The sequence below is a fragment of the Mustela erminea genome, chromosome 13 (assembly GCF_009829155.1).
Source record: "Mustela erminea isolate mMusErm1 chromosome 13, mMusErm1.Pri, whole genome shotgun sequence".
NCBI classification, from domain to species: Eukaryota; Metazoa; Chordata; class Mammalia; order Carnivora; family Mustelidae; genus Mustela; species Mustela erminea.
Window position 1 is genome coordinate 70,094,508 of NC_045626.1, and position 16,842 is coordinate 70,111,349.

The following is a 16,842-nucleotide window of genomic DNA, read 5'->3' on the forward strand; positions in this document are numbered from 1 at the left end:
GGGAAAGAGAGCACACACAGAGAGGGGGAGCAGCAGGCAAAGGAAGAGGGAGAAGCAGGCCCCCCGCTGAGCAAGGAGTCAGATGCGGGATTTGATTCCAGAACCCTGGGATCACAACTGGAGTTGGAGGTTAACTGACTGAGCTACCCAAGTGCCTCTCCTTCCACAAGTATTTATTGCACTCTATCAGGTGCCAGTTACCAAGCTAAGAACTGGGGATGAGGTTGGGAAACAAAACAGAGGAGGTCCCTAACTTGTCAGAATGCATAGTCCAAAGAGGGAGGTGGTCACTGACTAAGCAATCACACAAGAAATATAAGATGATGAAATGTGATCAGTGCTGCACAAGGGAAGAGCAGAGAGCTAGCTAGGAATGTGTATGTCAGGGAATAATTATAACCTGGCTGCATTCTGCAGTCCTCTGGGTTCTATGCTTGGAAACATTAGAAGGCTAGGGTTTCCCTCTTTTTGCGATGATCAAGGCATATAGCTTCTAGTAACTTCGTTTTCATGCCCTCCCTAGGAAAGCTAAAGAGCGGGCAATATTGCTGGCATGTAAACCCCAGGTTCAATGGTTAAGAACGTTAAGTACCAACCTCTCTCATCTCCAAGTAGCTGAAACCCCTTCTTCTCAGGTCCTATATGAGAAGCACAACATGGTACTAGATAAAAATTGTTTAATCTTAAAGTAGCAAAGATCTCCCTGCCCCAGCCCCCTCTGCAATTTAAACCATGTCCCACCCTTTGAGGAATTATTTCCACCTCCTGGTTGTGTGGTTCCATCGTCCTACACCGATGATTATGGAGAAGCCCGGACGTGCCAATTGCCACTTTGATGGGTGGTCTGAGCGCAGTCTCCAGGCTCCATGGGGCAGACAGAGCTACCCTTTCATCTCCTTGGGTGGAGTTTTAGGTTGGAGCCTGCACAGAAATTTTGGTTCCAGTGCCCATTCTGCCACCCACCAGTTACAGGGCAACTCTAAGCAAGTCTCCTCTTTGGGCCTCAGTTTCCTTATCCATAAAATAAGAAATTTAGACTATGTGTTTAATAAGATTCTTTCTTTGACTTGGGGATTCTCTAACCTCTTCTTTCAAAAATGGGCTAAATCAAACATTTTTTTCCCCATCTTTTCAACTACCGTTCACAGACAGCAACAGAAGGCAAGACAACAACTATTTGTAAATGATCATGAGTGGATAATTAGTGGCCTTCAAATTAGTCCTCCCTTCTTTGGAAGCCAGGAGGCTTAGTTTCTAAGTTGTTTATCATTATCATCATTTAACACTGTTTTCTCACTAAAACCCAGAGGGGGAGAGGAGAATGACAAGCAGATGTTTTGTTATTAGGGGCCCTGGGGGATGATTTGAGACTTTTCACTGCAGCGATCATTCTCTAGATTCTTCTCGAGTCAGCAGAAGCTTTGATGCTTTGATCAACTCAACAGAGGGCAGGGGGATTGGACAGGCTCAGTGCAGAGGCCTGTTGAGAGAAAGCCCAGCTTAGCAGAAAGCTGCTGGGGACAGCAGTTCCTGGCTGGGGACAGCGTGGATTATGAAATTAGTATTTTTATGTAACACTTTGCAAAGAGATTTCACTGCTATTGTTTCATTTTCTCCTGGGGAAACTGCTACTGCCTGAGCTCCAACCACTATCACCTCCCACGTGAATCTCTCTCATTGTGTAGTCTCCCTGGCGGTGGTAGATTGCCTGGGAAAAAAAATGGCTACCCCAAATCAGTAGAGGCAGGAAGTAGATTAGTGGTTGCCCATGGATGGGGGAAGAGGGCTCATTCCAATCTCCTTGAATCAGAGCTGGCCTTGAAGCTTGCTTTGACCATTAGAACGTGGAGGAAATAATTCATGAGTTTCAGAATCCAGGCCTCAGAAGATCTGGCAACTCCCACCATTACCATCTAGAGGTCCAGTCACCACGTAAAGAAGCTTGGGCTAAGACTAAGGTCTCTCAGCCTTGGCGCTATTGACGTTTTGGGCCAAACGGTTCTTTGTGGTGGTTCTTCTATGATGGGCTATCTGATGCAATGTCAGAGCGTTAGCAGCCCCTTTGGCCTCTGCCTTCTAGATGCTCCACTTGTGACAACCAAAGTGTTTCTAGGCATTACCATGCATCCCCTGTGGGAGAAAAATCACCCCTGCTTGAAAACCGCTGGGCTAGACTACTGAAGAATGAGAGGCTAATGTTGCCAGAAAGGCCCAGCCAGCCACCAGCTGCTCCAGCCACCCCACTCAGACATAGGAGTGAAACTTCTTGGATGTTCCACCTTCGAGTGAACACCCAGCTGAATGTAACCAAATGATAACCTTAGCCAACAGCACGTGAAGCAGAAGAACTGAGCCTAGTCAATTCACAAAATCACAAGAAATAATATGTCATTGGAAGCCATGAAGTTTTGGAGTCACGTGTTTTGTAGCAACTGATAGTGGCAATACAAGCCTATGTCTGTTCTTGCTACCATTTATTCTCTGCACTTTCAAGGCTGCTAGAATGGCCTTTCTAAAATACATTTGTGGGGGTGCCTGGCTAAGCTGGTGAAGCATCTGCCTTTGTTTCAAGTCATGATCCCGGGTCCTGGAATCGAGGAGCCCTGTATCAGGCTCCCTGCTCAGTGGGGAGTCTGCTTCTCCCTCTCCTACTTCCATCCCCCCTGCTTGTGCTCTCTGGTTCTCTCTATATCAAATAAGTAAATTAATAAATAAAATAAAATACATTTGTGAAATTCCTCAATTCTATTCAGACCTTTCAGGGCCTTCACCACCATCAACAGGAGGAGGTCCAAACTCCTCAGCATGGTCCACAGAGCCCTTTATAATCTGGTCTTTCCTTATGATACCCACAAACCCTGAGATTCAAGCTATACAGGTCTGCTTGCAATTTCTTACTAGTCCATTCTTTTTTATACCTCTAGGTCCTTTCCCAGGCTGTGCTCTTTGCCTGTTATTCTCGTCCAACCTGTAAATTCCCACACTCCCTGAAAATTCAGATTAAATAGCATCCTTTTCAGAAAGTCCAAGCAGATCCCACCATCTGAGACACTTTCTCCTTTGTGACCTCAAAATAACCATGTATATATCTCACATTATGTATTTACCTCAAAACACATTACATTTCATGTTTTAATCATACTTTTTAAAAAAGATTTTATTTTTAAGTAATCTTTACATCCAATGTGGAGCTCTAACTCATAACCCAAGGTCAAGAGTCACACGGTCTACTGACTGAACTAGCCACATGCTCCCTGTCTTATTCATACTTCTGAGGAGACTGTGGAAACCTTGAAAACTAGAACTGAGTTTTTTGTTGCTTTGTTGACAGTACCTGGGACATCCTAGGTCCTCAATGAATGTTTGCTGCATGGACATAGTGGGTTGAATAAGTATTACTATTTCTATTATGTAGATAAGGAAATGGAGAGTCAGAAAAGCTGAACATCTTGTCCAAAGTTGCCCAGCGAGTAGGCGGCCCAAATCAGGTCTTCAGGCTCCACCATCAAGCTATTTCCCACATTTTCTTAACCAGCTTTACTCCTGAACACACTTGGTCTACTTAAAGGACACCAGATGGCACATACCCAAAGTGTACCTGGTCAATCCACAAGCTGGATCTCATTACTATGCCGTGACTTGTAAAGCCAGCAACTTGCAAGCTTGAACAGTTAACAAGCAACCTCTCCTTCTTGTCCCAGAGGGTGCCAATCATAATCTTCAGAAAAAGCTAATAAATTAGACACAAGAAGGATTCTGCATCTAGAAATTGTGTAGAATGGAAACCCAACTCAAAATGGCTTAGGGAAAGCAGGAATGAACAAAGTCTGGGGAATCTGGGTTCAGGTGCACCTGCATCCAGGTGCTCCTGGATCCAGGGATCAAATGACATCATCAGGCTCTTTCATCTCCCTCCACCCCACCCCCCACTTGTCATTTCTTTTCCCAGCTCTGCTTCCTTTGTAGCAGTTTCATTCTTAAGTTCTAGGTAGTAGCCTCTGGCAGCTCTAGGCTTAGCTCTTTCTTACTGTCATCAATCTCAACAGAAAGAGAGTTTTCTATCACTTTGGCTCCAACAAAGATCCCAGAATTAGTATCATTGGAGAGGCGTGGATTACATATCCATTCTTGAGCCAATCACTATGTCTGCAGGTTTGGAAAATGACAATTGGCCAGACTCATCTGAGATGGATGTGATGGCCAGCTTCTGAATTGGCCCACAGCAACCTTGTCTTCCGATATTCATGCCCTAAACCAAGGCTGGCCTATGTGACCAATAGAAATACAGCTGAAGTGATACCATGTGACTTCCCAGGCTGGGTCATATGGGTGTTGCTGCTGCTGCTGCTTTTTCTTTTTAAGATTTTATTTATTTATTTATTTATTTATTTATCTGAAAGAGAGAGAGAATGCACATGCAAGTGGGAGAGGAGCAGAAGAAGAGGGAGAGAGAAAGTTTCAAGAAAACTCCCCACTGAGTTGGAGCTTGACGCAGGTTCTGGCTTGAACCCAGAACCCTGAGATCATGACCTGGGCCGAAATCAAGAGTCAGACACTTAAATGACTACACCACCCAGGTGCCCCAAGGAGAGAGAGAATCTTAAGCAGCCACCATGCCCAGCATGAGCCTGACACAGGGCTAGATCTCACAACCTTGAGATCATTACCTGAGACAAAATCCAGAGTTGGATGCTTAACCAACTGAGCCACCCAGGTACCCCTGTATTTTATTATTTTTGATGTTATTGTAAAAAGAATTGTTTTCTCAATTTCCTTGGGACCCAAACTCACAACCCTGAGAGCGAGTCACGTTTTCTTCTGACCTAGCCAGCCAGGTACCCCATGATTATTATTGTCTTAAGTCACAGAGTTTTGGGGTGATTTGTTGCACAGTAAGACATAACAGGCACAATTTTTTATCCCTCAACCCTGGGTAAGGAATCAGTTCTACTCCATGTGGACTGAAGTGGAAGGAATGATTCCCTGAGGAGTAATCAAGTTGCTGTTAATGGGAAGGTGAACAGAGGAAATGAACTTTGGGTGGGCCACACAACAGCTAACCCAACTATGGGTTCTCCATAGACACATACTTGCTGGAAGAGTGAAGCATTAAGATGATACTAATTCATTTTAGGTGGCTCTGAGCACCTGGGTCAGGGGGATTCAGGCCCGGATATGCCTATGCCAATTTTCCAGCTCCAACTACTAACAGTTTTTCTTCCAAGTTATCCCAAGACTTGATTGGTTATGGGCAACACAGGTGATTTGCCTTCATTGTCAACCCAAATATTTGCTCTTAAAGTAAGCTACCTGTTTTTTTTTTTTTTTTCTTTAAGATTTCATTTATTTATTTGACAGAGGGAGACATTGAGAGAGGGAGTACAAGCAGGGGGTAGGGGGAAGGGAGAAGCAGGCTTCCCACAGAGCAGAGAGCAGAGGCAAGGCTCCATCCCAGGAGGCCAGGATCACTGCTGGATTGAAACAGGAGCCAAAGGTAGACGCCCAAGACTGAGCCACCCAGGCATCCTGTTGTTTTTCTTTTAATCTAGAGAATCGAAGCCCCCAGATTCCTTGGTATTGTGACTAATGTATGGCTTAAGGCTTCTTCTGTTACAATGACTTTCTAGTTTAATTTCAATTGGACACATGTAGGTTTAGACAAAGATGTCTCCCTTGAAAGTTCACATTCCTTATTAATCTCTTCTGGCAAAGAAGAGAAAACAGAGACAAAGGAAACATAAGGGTTAACACTCCATCTGATAGGGAGTCTCCTTTCTTCCTTCCTCTCCTATAAATTTCTTGAGCACCTATCCTGTGCCCAGAATTGTCTGTATTGTCTCATTAAACTTCTTGATGATGAAGTAGGTATTAATGACCCCTTTTAACAACTGAAGAAACAGACGCATTTGGAGAAGTTAGTTGTCTTATTGGCTGATTTGTCCTTTTACAGGTCTGTTATTTAGCTTGTTGATATTAATACCCATAAGGAAAGATGAAACTCACCCATACATTTTTGCCAGAAGTCTTATTTTAAGTTTTTTCTGCGCCACAGACTGCTATTCATGATTTCCTTCCAACCAATCACCAAGATACAGATTATATTTCCTGTGTGCCCAATGTGCGTGGTGCCAGAGGGAAAAAAACATGGTGTTTCTGGCAACTTTTTCTGCCCCTTCTGTTACCAGCCCGAAGTGGGTCTACTCCTTGGCGAGTTACAAGTCAGAGACTACATCAGAAGGAGTTGCCATACACGTCATCTGTATTTGTACAAATAAGGAGATTATAGGGAACAACTTCCAAAACTGTGACTCTCCAAACAAGGGAAAGTAGGGTCCTTTGATTAGGGCTTGGGATGAATACTCAGAAGGGGATTTCAACATTACAAGGAGGCTGAGGTAACTGTTGGTCACTTCTGGCACTTTCTGATTCATCACTGCAGGCATCTTCCTCAAATGTTTCTTTTTCTGTCCTGGCAGTTTGTTAGTTTGTTTCTAAAAAGTAAGGTAGACAGGCAGAAGAAGCTAGGAGTTTAGATCCTAAAAGGTAAGATGGACAGTGACGCAGGACCTTCTACTAGAAACTTCCTGAGTTCCTGGGTCAGTCTGGTGTCATTTCCGTTTTATTAGATGGTCAGCCTTGTTTGAAAAATGACAGCAATTAAGGGACACACCCACTCTTTGGACTCAGTCTGCAGCATTTGGTCACAGAATTCTTCCTGGACCGGAGACCCCCAAACTTGTTTCACGGAGCTTGGGCAAGTCCTTGGTACAGAGCTTATGAGAGCAAGCTCTAGAGCTAGACAAAGCTGGGTTAAAATCCCCAGTCCATCAATTTATAAGCATTGTGACCCTGTTTTAATCTCTAAACCCCTCTATAAAATGGTACAATAGTTTTTATCACTTACAATTCTTTTTTTTTTATTTTATTTTTAAGTAATCTTTACACCCAACATGGGCCTCAAACTTACAACCAAGATCAAGAGTCACATGCTCTACCAACTGAGCCAGCCAGGCATCCCTTGTAATTCTCTCTCTCTCTCTCTCTTTTTTTTTTTAAGATTTTATTTATTTATTTGATAGAGAGAGCACAAGCAAGGGGAGCAGCAGGCAGAGGGAGAGGGAGAAGCAGGCTCTCCACTGGGCCAGGACCCTGGGGATCATGACCTGAGCAGAAGGCAGATGCTTAATCAACTGAGTCACCCAGGTACCCTTCTGGGTTTCTTTTCTTTTCTTTCTTTCTTTCTTTCTTTCTTTTTTTTTTTTTTTAAGATTTTATTTATTTATTTGAGAGAGGGAGAGAAAGAGAGACAGTGCATGTGCACACATGCAACACACACACACACACGTAGGGGGAGAGGCAGAGGGAGAGGGAGAAGCAGACTGTTCACTGAGTAGGGTGTGCAACATGGGCCCAATCCCAGGACCCCAAGATTATGACCTGACCAGAAGGCAGACGGTTAACCAACTGAGCTACTCCAATACCCTGGCAGTGGTGGTTTTTGAATCCTTACTGTGTGCTAGGCACAGAAAGAAAGCCAGGGTTGTATATTTTTAACTAGCTTTCTGTGATGATTCCGATGCACAGCGGGACTTGGGAATACCAACCTTATACCACCTAAGACATTCTGTGGAAAATTTGCATTTTGCTTTTAAGATAGCTATACCACATGGGGGCTCAGCCTCCACAGCTGAACCTGGAGCCTGCTTCTCCCTCTATGTGCCGCTCCCCCTACTTGTGCTCTCTTTTTCTGTGTCTGTCAAATGAATAAAATCTTAAAAAAAAAAAAAAAAAAAGATAGCTATAGCACAGCCTTCTTGATTCAAAACAGACAAAAAACAAAAACAAAACCTATTTGTATTGCATACACACACCAATGTGCACAACTCATAGGTGTACAATTTGATGACTTTTCCAAGTTGAACACATCTATGTAGCTACCCAAAGATGAAGACATGCAATGTCCCAGTCTCACTTGTGGCCACTTCCAGTCACCAGCCCCAGAGGTAACCACCATTCTAATCCCATCACCGCTCACTAGTCTTGCGGGTTCTAGAAATTCCTGTAAACAAAATTGCAGTCTGTACTATTTTCCTTTTTTTTTGCTCAACATCATGTTCATGCTTCTGACTTATTAAAACTACTCTTTTGGATGAAATGTGTAAAACGATGATTGAGGGGCACCTGGGTGGCTCAGTGGGTTAAGCCGCTGCCTTCGGCTCAGGTCATGATCTCAGGGTCCTGGGATCGAGTCCCGCATCGGGCTCTCTGCTCAGCAGGGAGCCTGCTTCCCTCTCTCTCTCTCTCTGCCTGCCTCTCCATCTACTTGTGATTTCTCTCTGTCAAATAAATAAATAAAATCTTTAAAAAAAAAAAAAAAAAAAAAAAAAAAAAAACGATGATTGAGAAGGTTAGTAAGGAGATCGAAGTCTGAGATTCTGAGAGTCCAGGTACAATACTTGCGTTTTCCAAGAGGTGGAATCTCTTGGAAGATAGGATGGGGAAGGGGGCGTGGTTACCGTCCAGCCTGTTCCTGGTGGGGGCGAACTCTTTAGGCTGGGGGCGTGGCCACGGGCCCGGCTTCCCGGCGGCTGTTAGCACCGGGGGCGGGGCCGGGGCCGGTCTGGGCTTCCTGTCTGCGCCTGCGGAATCGCCGTTTGACCCCGGAAGTGCCAGCGCACTGGGAGCTGTCACCGTGGACCGCGGCAGCGGCGGCGGCGGCGGCGGCGGCGGCGGCGGCACAGCGCCGGTAGTGGAGCCGCCGAGGTGAGTGAGTGGCTGGGCCTGCCGAATAGGTGGCATCGGGCCTGGGACGAGCCGCGGCCATGCCCCCGGCGGCCACGATCCTCCTCGCCTGCTTGGCGGGGCCGAGACTGATGATGCCGGAGGGACTGTTAGTCGCACCTAAGGCCAGGCCGCTAGAGTTGGGAGTCTCGGGTTCGAGGTTCAACCCCAGAGTGACCTTGGACGAGTCACAATCCTCCTACCGGCACTCCGGGTTTCTGTTTCCTTGGTGTTCATTCATTCGTTCAACAAATGCAGGTCCATCGCCTCCTACGTGTCAGCCACAGATCTAGGCACTGGGGATACAAACAGCCAGACAGATAAGGTACCCTCCTTCATGGAGCATACAGTCCAGTGAGAGGAGACCGTTAACGACAAATAAAGGCACAATATAATTAAAGATATGACAATAACTGCGGAGTGAATACTTTAGACTGGGGAGTCTGGGAAGGCCTTTGAGGAAATTAATATTGAATTGAGACCAGAAAGGTGATGACAGAGAAAGTGAGGCAGCAATGACCCTGGAAATGCTCCCAGGCATCCTTGCTTGCACCAAGCTCGCCTTCTAAAGAAAGCCCTTTTCTAAGTTTTGGCTTCTGCCGCCCTGCTTGGCATGAAAGATGCAGTGGTGGACATAGATGTCATCGTGATCAGTGTCCTTCACCTTTTGAAACTTAGAGTCTCATCTTTGCCTAATTTCTACCTGTACTTTAGATGAAAACTCGGATCTTCCTTGACATGCTCCCTCCCTCAAATCTGTTCTCTCTGTTAAATGCTGTCACAGCCCCATGTGCCTGATCTACATAGCATACACCATGGTACTCTTTTTGATTCATATCTGTCTTTCCCATAAAGACTGTAAGCTCTGTGAACGGCAGGACCAAATCTGTAATTTGCCCACTTTGGTATTCTCCAGGCTTCAGTGCCTGGCACATAGTAGGTGCTCAAAAAACTTTTTGAATGGCTGAGTGAAATTATTAACATGGTCTTTGCTCTCCAGTGGTTCATAGGCAGTGTCTCTGCCACTGGGTTGTTGTCTTTTCTTTCTGATTATATCTCTTTTCTACTTAAATGACTCCTCATTGCCTTTAGATGAAAGACCAAAATCTTTAGCATCACACTGGATGTTCTTTTTAAAATGGCTTCATCTTTCCTATCCAACCTCCCCTCTCAAGTTCTATCATCCCCCCTACCTGACCTTGTGTTTTCAGCCATACCAGATGTCTCCCTCTTCCTTCAAAGCCACTGGTTCTGAGCCTGTGTTCCCACTTGCTCCTTGCTTTGAATGCCCTTCCTCCCCATCTTTTCCTCCTATCCTTCAACAATCAGGTTGTGGGTCACCTTCTCAGAGACATCCTCCCTTTCTCTATTGTGCTTGCTTTGAAAATTCCCTGTTACAGCTCTGATCACACTGAATGACAGTCATTTACATGCCCAGGACCCAGAATGTATTCAGTCAGCCTTTGCTGAGTAAATGAGGAAGTCCAAAGTGTTCTGCCTATGGTTGGGACTTGAAATCACAAGTAAACTTTATTGAGTGCTTATTATGTGCCAACTACTGTGTTGAACACTTAGCATTGATTACTTCTCACGTCTCAGTTTTATAGATGAGGAAAGCAAGGCTTAGAGAGTTTAAGGAACTGTCTCCAGGTCTCAAAGATGGGTAGGAAAAGGTGGAGCTGGGATGTGAATCCAGGCTGAAGAACTATAAAGCTCTCTTTTAACCATCATGCCAGCCTGAGTCGGAACCGCCTTTACAAGCACTGGCTTGTAGGAGTGGATTTCTTCTGAAATCAGGTGCTGTGTCTACCTGTCTAAGCCTGGCCTCTGGGGCCTGGAAATTAAAAGGTTGAAGAGGCACCACCTACTATGGCTCTTTCCCCAACCTAGGTCCCTTCACTGGACACTCCCACAACCCTCTTTGGCAGGTGAACATGGAAAGAACTGGACCCATGAGTCATTTAGACTTCTGGACTGGTGAGCAGACCCTCTGGTGTTCCCAGCTGCCCTCTCAGCATCACTGGGTGGTTAGGAAAGAAGTATTTTTAGTCTGTTGAGCACAAGAGATCCAGGTGCCAAAGCAGACGGCTGGGCTTCAATTTCAACTCGGTCACTAACGTGTCTGTCCCTCTTTGGACCTCTGAGCATCAATAATCCTTATTGTCTGTAGCTAGGTTGTTGTGAGATGCTAGTACAATCATAACTTGATTCAAACTAACATCTGTGCAACATGTGCACAGATTACCTATGTTCTGGAAAGCTGAAAGGTGAAAAGTCACCCCAGTCCCATTCATTACCTCACACCTTATAATTTTTGGCGGGCTACCTCACATGTACCGGGACCTCGTGGCTGACCCGCGGAGATCCTAGAGTTGGAACAGGCATTGAGGATTAGACATAGTGGTCTTGTCTCTTTTACATCCTTCTAGAATGGATATCTTCACAGTCTTTTAAACAGCCCATGAACTAAGGTTCCTTTTGTACCAAGCTGCTTCCAACTTCCTTACCTTTGCTCCTGCTCTGTCCTCTGCCTGCAGCACCCTCCTTCCTGGCTACCCTCCACTACCAAGACTCAAGGCAGGCTCTCCTGATCATTTAGGCTCCCCAGAAATATTTTCCTGACAGCAGCACTCCCTACAAGCTCAAGTACACTAGACTCAATACAGCAAATGGTTAAGAGCCAGCGAGCTTCACCAACTACAAACTAAGTCCGAGGGCAAGTTTCTTATCTTCTCCGCATCTCTTATTTCCTCACTGATAAAATGAAGATAAAAATAGACCTAACCTTAGAGTTTTTCTGAGCACTAATACATGCATAGCAGGTTAATGCTGAGAAAAGCCCTAGGGACAGTACTAGCACATGTTAGAAGTGTGTTGCTACTACTGCCATTATCATAATTATTGGGTTGTAAACGCCTGTGGGGCAGAAACCCTGCACTATCGCTCTGTCTTCATAACACCAGGGCCTGGCCTGATATCCGAGATATGGGACATCCCATAACTCAGTGGCTGACCGTGCCTCCTCAGCTCATCTGTGAGGTTCTCAGGAGGTGACGGATGGTTTCCTCATCCCAGCCTCAGTATGTCTTTGTGTTGTCACCGAGATTGTGCTGGCCTCATATGGCATGTGTTCTAAGGGGCCTGATTCACTTTCACTCTGTGATCCAGCCAATATGTGTGTCCCTTTCTGTGGGGCAGGCGAAGTAGCATTGTGGAAAGAACATTGGATGGGAAGACAAGAGACGTGGCATCTACCACTCACTGGCTTGGAGGTGCATTTGGGCCTCTGCAGAAAAGAGCTCACACTGGCTGTTTTCTGTGAATTCTGTCATCCTCTCTGGTCCTTCTCTTCATTCACATCCTTCTTCCCTGAAGCCTAGGGAGGTTGTAAAATCTTAAAACTCCCTACAAGTGAGGAATGGCGGGTCACCTGGGTGGCTCAGTTGATTAAGAAGCTGCCTTCGGCTCAGGTCGTGATCCCAGGGTCCTGGGATCAAGCCCCACATTGGGCTCCTTGCTCAGTGGAGAGTCGGCTTCTCCCTCTCCCTCTGCCTGCCGCTCTGCCTACTTGTGCTCTCTATCTCTCTGTCAAATAAATAAATAAAATCTTAAAAAAAAAAAAAAAGTGAGGAAAAGCCCATTCCTCCATCCCTGAAAAGACTGCAGATCTGCTTAGAATTATAAGAAAAATGTCCTTATATTCAGTCATTCATCAAACAGTTGATGAGGCCGACTCTGCACCAGGCCTGTGCTGGTCACAGAAAAGATAATAAGAGGAGAGACCAGGCATTGTCTTCACAGAGCTCACAGGCCAAGTAGGGTACAGAGCTGGAGCCATAATAAAAATAACCTAGGTCCCCTTAGCCAGTACGTTACAAAGAGGGCAGGAGTATTTCAGGAGTCACCTGGTGAGTGTTTTCCTCCTCAGCTGAGAGCTCTTGCTTTAGGCAGAAAAGTCAGCACCATCTGGACTGTAGGTGCAGGCTCTGGGCCTTCAGGGCTCAAGTCAGGAGCCTCCTGAGGCCAGAGGGTGAAGCTTCTCTCCTGGCTCTAGGATCAGTTCCAGGGCAGGCCCCTTCCACCAGGAGCCTATGTGTCTGCTCTCTTCTTCCCATCCATATTCCTTTCAGGAGGGTCACGCAGCACAATGCCAGCTCTGCCCTTGGACCAACTTCAGATCACCCACACGGACCTGAAGACTGGAAAACTGAGGACTTCCCCAGCGCTGGTGAGCCGGGACCTTGAGGCCGTTCAGCCTGATACTATCGTTCTTGCAATTTCAGAAGCAAAAAGCAAATTCCTCCTTTATCTGTTCCAAGAATGACCCGAGGGCCACAGTCAGCAATTCAGAAGCTGGGACACTACTAGGTCCTCCCACACCCAGTGCAGAAGTTTCCTTTCTGAGAGCAGCAGCTTGAATTTGAGTCCTATTTTCCATGTTGCCACCCCACACCTTGCCCCCAAAGCATTTCATTTTGAATCAGAGTCTGATGGCAGTTGTGGCTCAACCTGAGCTGGCCTAGAAAAGGATCCAGCCCAAAGCCGGGTTTGGGGATTTGACCCTGCGGGAAGCGTTCAGGTTTCAAATAGGCCTTGTTTCAGAGCTATCTCACCTGCTATCCACACTTCAGGGGGGAACACCAGTTTCAGAGGTCAGGCTGTCTTTTATCGCACCGGGCCACGAAGCACCACCTGCCACATACCGACTCTGCAGGGCTTGGGAGACTGAAAAATAAGGAGGCTGTGAGCGTGCTGATTACCAGCTGCAGGGTGAGATTAGGGCTGCAGAGAGGTGCCAGACTGCTGAAGGAGACAGACGTGGGGACCGGAGTCCCCACACCCACTTACTATTTTCCCAAGAATATGAGCTTACTTGAGCAAGGTGGGAGGAAGTATTTTCTAGGGGGGCTTGAGTAAAGTCGTGGGAAACAAGAGCTTGGTGTTGGGTTTCCTGCTCTGTGGATGGCTTCTTATTACTTCCTAACTCCTCTCTGATAATAGGACTTAATGTTTATAGAGCACTTGCTCTGGGCCAAATCTTTCTAAACACTTCACTTGGATTATCTCTTTTAAGCCCCGAGAGGAGGTATTTTGATTGTCCCCACTTTACAGATGAGGAAACTGAAAGTTCAAGGTCACAGAACTAGGAAATTAAGGGAGCAGGAATGGGAAGCCAGCTAGACTGACTCTGGATCTCATACCCTTAACCTTTCTGCTATAAGCCTGCTGTTTCTTTTTCTTTTATTACCTTTTTATGTGAGAAGGTATTTATCAGAAAATCCAAATCTGTTCTGCTCAGCCTGGTAGCCACCTAGTGCAGTAGTCATTCGCCACAAATAGGGGTTACACATTTGAGTTGTAGACATTTGAAGGAGCTACATTTTATATTTAATTTTAGTTAATTTGAATTAAAATAGTCCATGTGGTGAGTGCCTACTGTATTTGCCAGCACAGATAGGGAACAGTTCCATTAACACAGAAACTCTGCTTTTCCACCTCAGTCCTTCCCTGTGTACTTAATACCTGGGTTGCTAGGCTGTGGGCTCCACAAGAACAGGATCCTGGTCCCTTCTCTTCATTCTGGTTTCCCGGGTGCCAGGTGCTTTTCTTTCAGGAAACATTCAGTAAATGAGTCAAGGACTCCAGCCAGCCCTTGTGCCAGATCCTGGAGCTACAGAGAAAAAAGACATGGTTCCTGCCTTTGAGGAGTCTATGAGAAGACCAGCAGTGAAGAGAAAAGCAGACCAGTAGTTTCTGTACGGTGTGATCAAGGTGGTGTTAGAAGTGGCTACTTGAATGCAGAGCCCAGGGCACTGATCCAGACTGAATGGGGGGGTCTAAGGGGCAGGGATGCCCTGAGGCTGGTGGGAGGGCATGTGCAGCTAGGGAAGGCTTCATGAAGGAGGGGAGGGACCCCAGACTGGGTATTGAAGGGGGAATAATCAGTAGCCATGAGAGCAATGGGAGAGGATGAAGCTGGCAGGCGGACCCAAGTATACCATCCCAGAGTCCTGAGAGCCCGACTCCTACCCAACCACCACTTCCTTGGGGTGGAAGCAGTATCATTCAGTTGGAGCACAAACTTTGTGTTAAATCTCACACATACTTAACCACATAACTAGAACATTGTAAGCACTCAGTGACAGTGATGGTAGCAGTGACAGTGGCAGAAGGTTCGAATGGGGAATAAGGTGGGAAAAAGATGAGCTGAGGGAGACAGCTGCCTGATGAAGGAGCGGTCTTGTGGAAGAGATCTGTACTCACTCTATTTGTCTCGTTAGTCCCAACTTAAGACAAGGAGATCTCTAGCAAAGGGACAGCCACCATGTTGCCTTTGCAGGGTGATAGGTGGAGCTAATATTTATTGAGTAGCTACTGTGCACACAGCTCACAATTAGTGCTATTGAAAACCCAAAGGAAATAAAGTCTTGAGCCACAATGAGTGAATGAGCTCTTGGGGAAGACAAGACTCATGTAAGTGGAACATGGAACAGGCAGAGAACAGGGCGAAATGCTTTCTTATCGAGATCGGCAGAACAGAAGTTTGATGGGCAGAGAATGTCCAGAAAGCCTCACAGAGCAAGTAGGACCTGAGCCAAGCTCGAAGGGTGGAAGATAGAGCTGGGCCTGGTAGTCTCTGCCCTGACATCTCCCACGGCTTCTGCTACCTACAAAATTAAGTCCCCATTCTTGACTTTGGCATTCAAGGTCCTCCAGAGAACTTGGTGGGATCTGGTCCTTCTTTACCCGCATTGATGCTTTGTCCAACCAGCATGTAGATGGAGAGTCTGCTCCATGCCAAACGCTCATCCAGGGACTGGGAATGCCATGGTGAGCAAGGCCCAGACTGCCTCTGCAGACCTGTAGGCTAGGAGGGGAGACAAAGAAGGCAGGCCCTTCCTTTTCATATAACTTGATGGGGGCATGATTGAAAGACAGTCCAACTGCACATACTGAAAGTATACAATTTGGCTGGTGTTGACATTAGTATGCACCCAGGGTACTGTCATCATAGTCAAGGTAATGAACATTTCTACCCCTCCCAGAAAGGTTCCTTGTGCCCTTCAGTGACCCAACCTTTCTTCTGCCCCCATGGGCAGCACCCACTGATCTGAAGGTACTTTTGATTCAGTTCGACAGTTGCCATGATTGGAGGAGCCCAAGTGCACACCCTGCCTGGTCAGGGTTGGGAGCTGGGAAGACTTCCTGGAGTAGATGAGGTCAGAGCTGGGATCAGCAGGCCAAGCAGCGGGACCAGGAGAGCACGTGGTTACTGTGGGTCATTGAGTAGGTCTGCAGCACAAGCTTTGGTTTAAATCCTGCCTCAGTGGCCTCCTTAGCCCTGTGACCCTAGCAAAATTCCTGCCCCTTACTGATCATTTCCTCCTCTGTAAAATGGGGAGAATACTATCTCCCTTTTAAATAGTTATTAATGAAAAAGAACTAGCCTGTGGGGCATTCGCACCCAGCAGCCAGCACAGAGCAGGTCTTGTCAAGTGGTGGCCATTATTTTCACCATTCCAGTGTTCTCTCCCTCCATATCTGTTTCCCACCACCCAGTGCAATCCTGGCCCCTATTTTTGTTCTCAACCCATTTTTATGCTCCATAATGTACCATTTCCTCCATCAAAAAAAATCCTTCTCATTTCCCAAGGCCCAGCTTAGATGCTGCTTGCTCTGGGAAGTTCTCCCTTGTCCTCTGGGTGCAGATAATCACCTTTGCCTCCCCGCCCTCCATGGTACCTCTGCCAGATTTGGGCTGTCACTTTCTCTGCTTTGTGCCCACTTGCTGGCTTAGATGTGCATCTCCTCTCTGGAGCATAGGCTCCGTGAGCATGCTGATGTTTTCTTCATGTGCCTTGCCACACCTGGCCTAACGTTGTGCCAGTAAATGTTTGTAGGAATGCAAGGACGGTAGAATCTCGGGTCGGGGTTGTCTATCTGTCTGTCTGTCTGTCAGAGGAGTAGGGGGTGATGAGGATCCCTGATTGAGAAGTAACCTAAGAGATGAGGTGTCGACAGAAAGACGAGGGGAGGAGCTTGGAAACCAAGGAGATAACT

The 16,842-nt window shown here is 46.4% G+C and overlaps 1 protein-coding gene and 1 long non-coding RNA gene across 9 annotated transcripts in view; one reads left to right on the forward strand and one right to left on the reverse strand.

Moving 5' to 3' along the window:
• Nucleotides 1-7,782: 7,782 nt before the first annotated feature.
• LOC116571422 lies at nucleotides 7,783-12,915 on the reverse strand. Its single transcript, XR_004277881.1, has 3 exons — nucleotides 12,658-12,915; nucleotides 8,517-9,077; nucleotides 7,783-8,059 (listed from the first exon to the last, which is right to left on the reverse strand). It is a non-coding gene; the product is annotated as an uncharacterized LOC116571422 (long non-coding RNA).
• ASCC2 (activating signal cointegrator 1 complex subunit 2) overlaps nucleotides 8,662-16,842 on the forward strand; it is a 40,910-nt gene continuing 32,729 nt past the window's right edge. For 5 of the 8 annotated variants that reach the window (XM_032309290.1, XM_032309291.1, XM_032309294.1 and 2 more), the window contains exons 1-2: nucleotides 8,662-8,763; nucleotides 12,912-13,009. In XM_032309290.1, the coding sequence (XP_032165181.1) occupies nucleotides 12,929-13,009 (81 nt within the window). In that variant the 5' untranslated portion in view covers nucleotides 8,662-8,763; nucleotides 12,912-12,928. Of the gene's footprint in view, nucleotides 8,764-12,911; nucleotides 13,010-14,398; nucleotides 15,613-16,842 lie in introns of those variants that run through there. The other 3 variants (XM_032309293.1, XM_032309298.1, XM_032309292.1) reach the window with 3 other exon arrangements.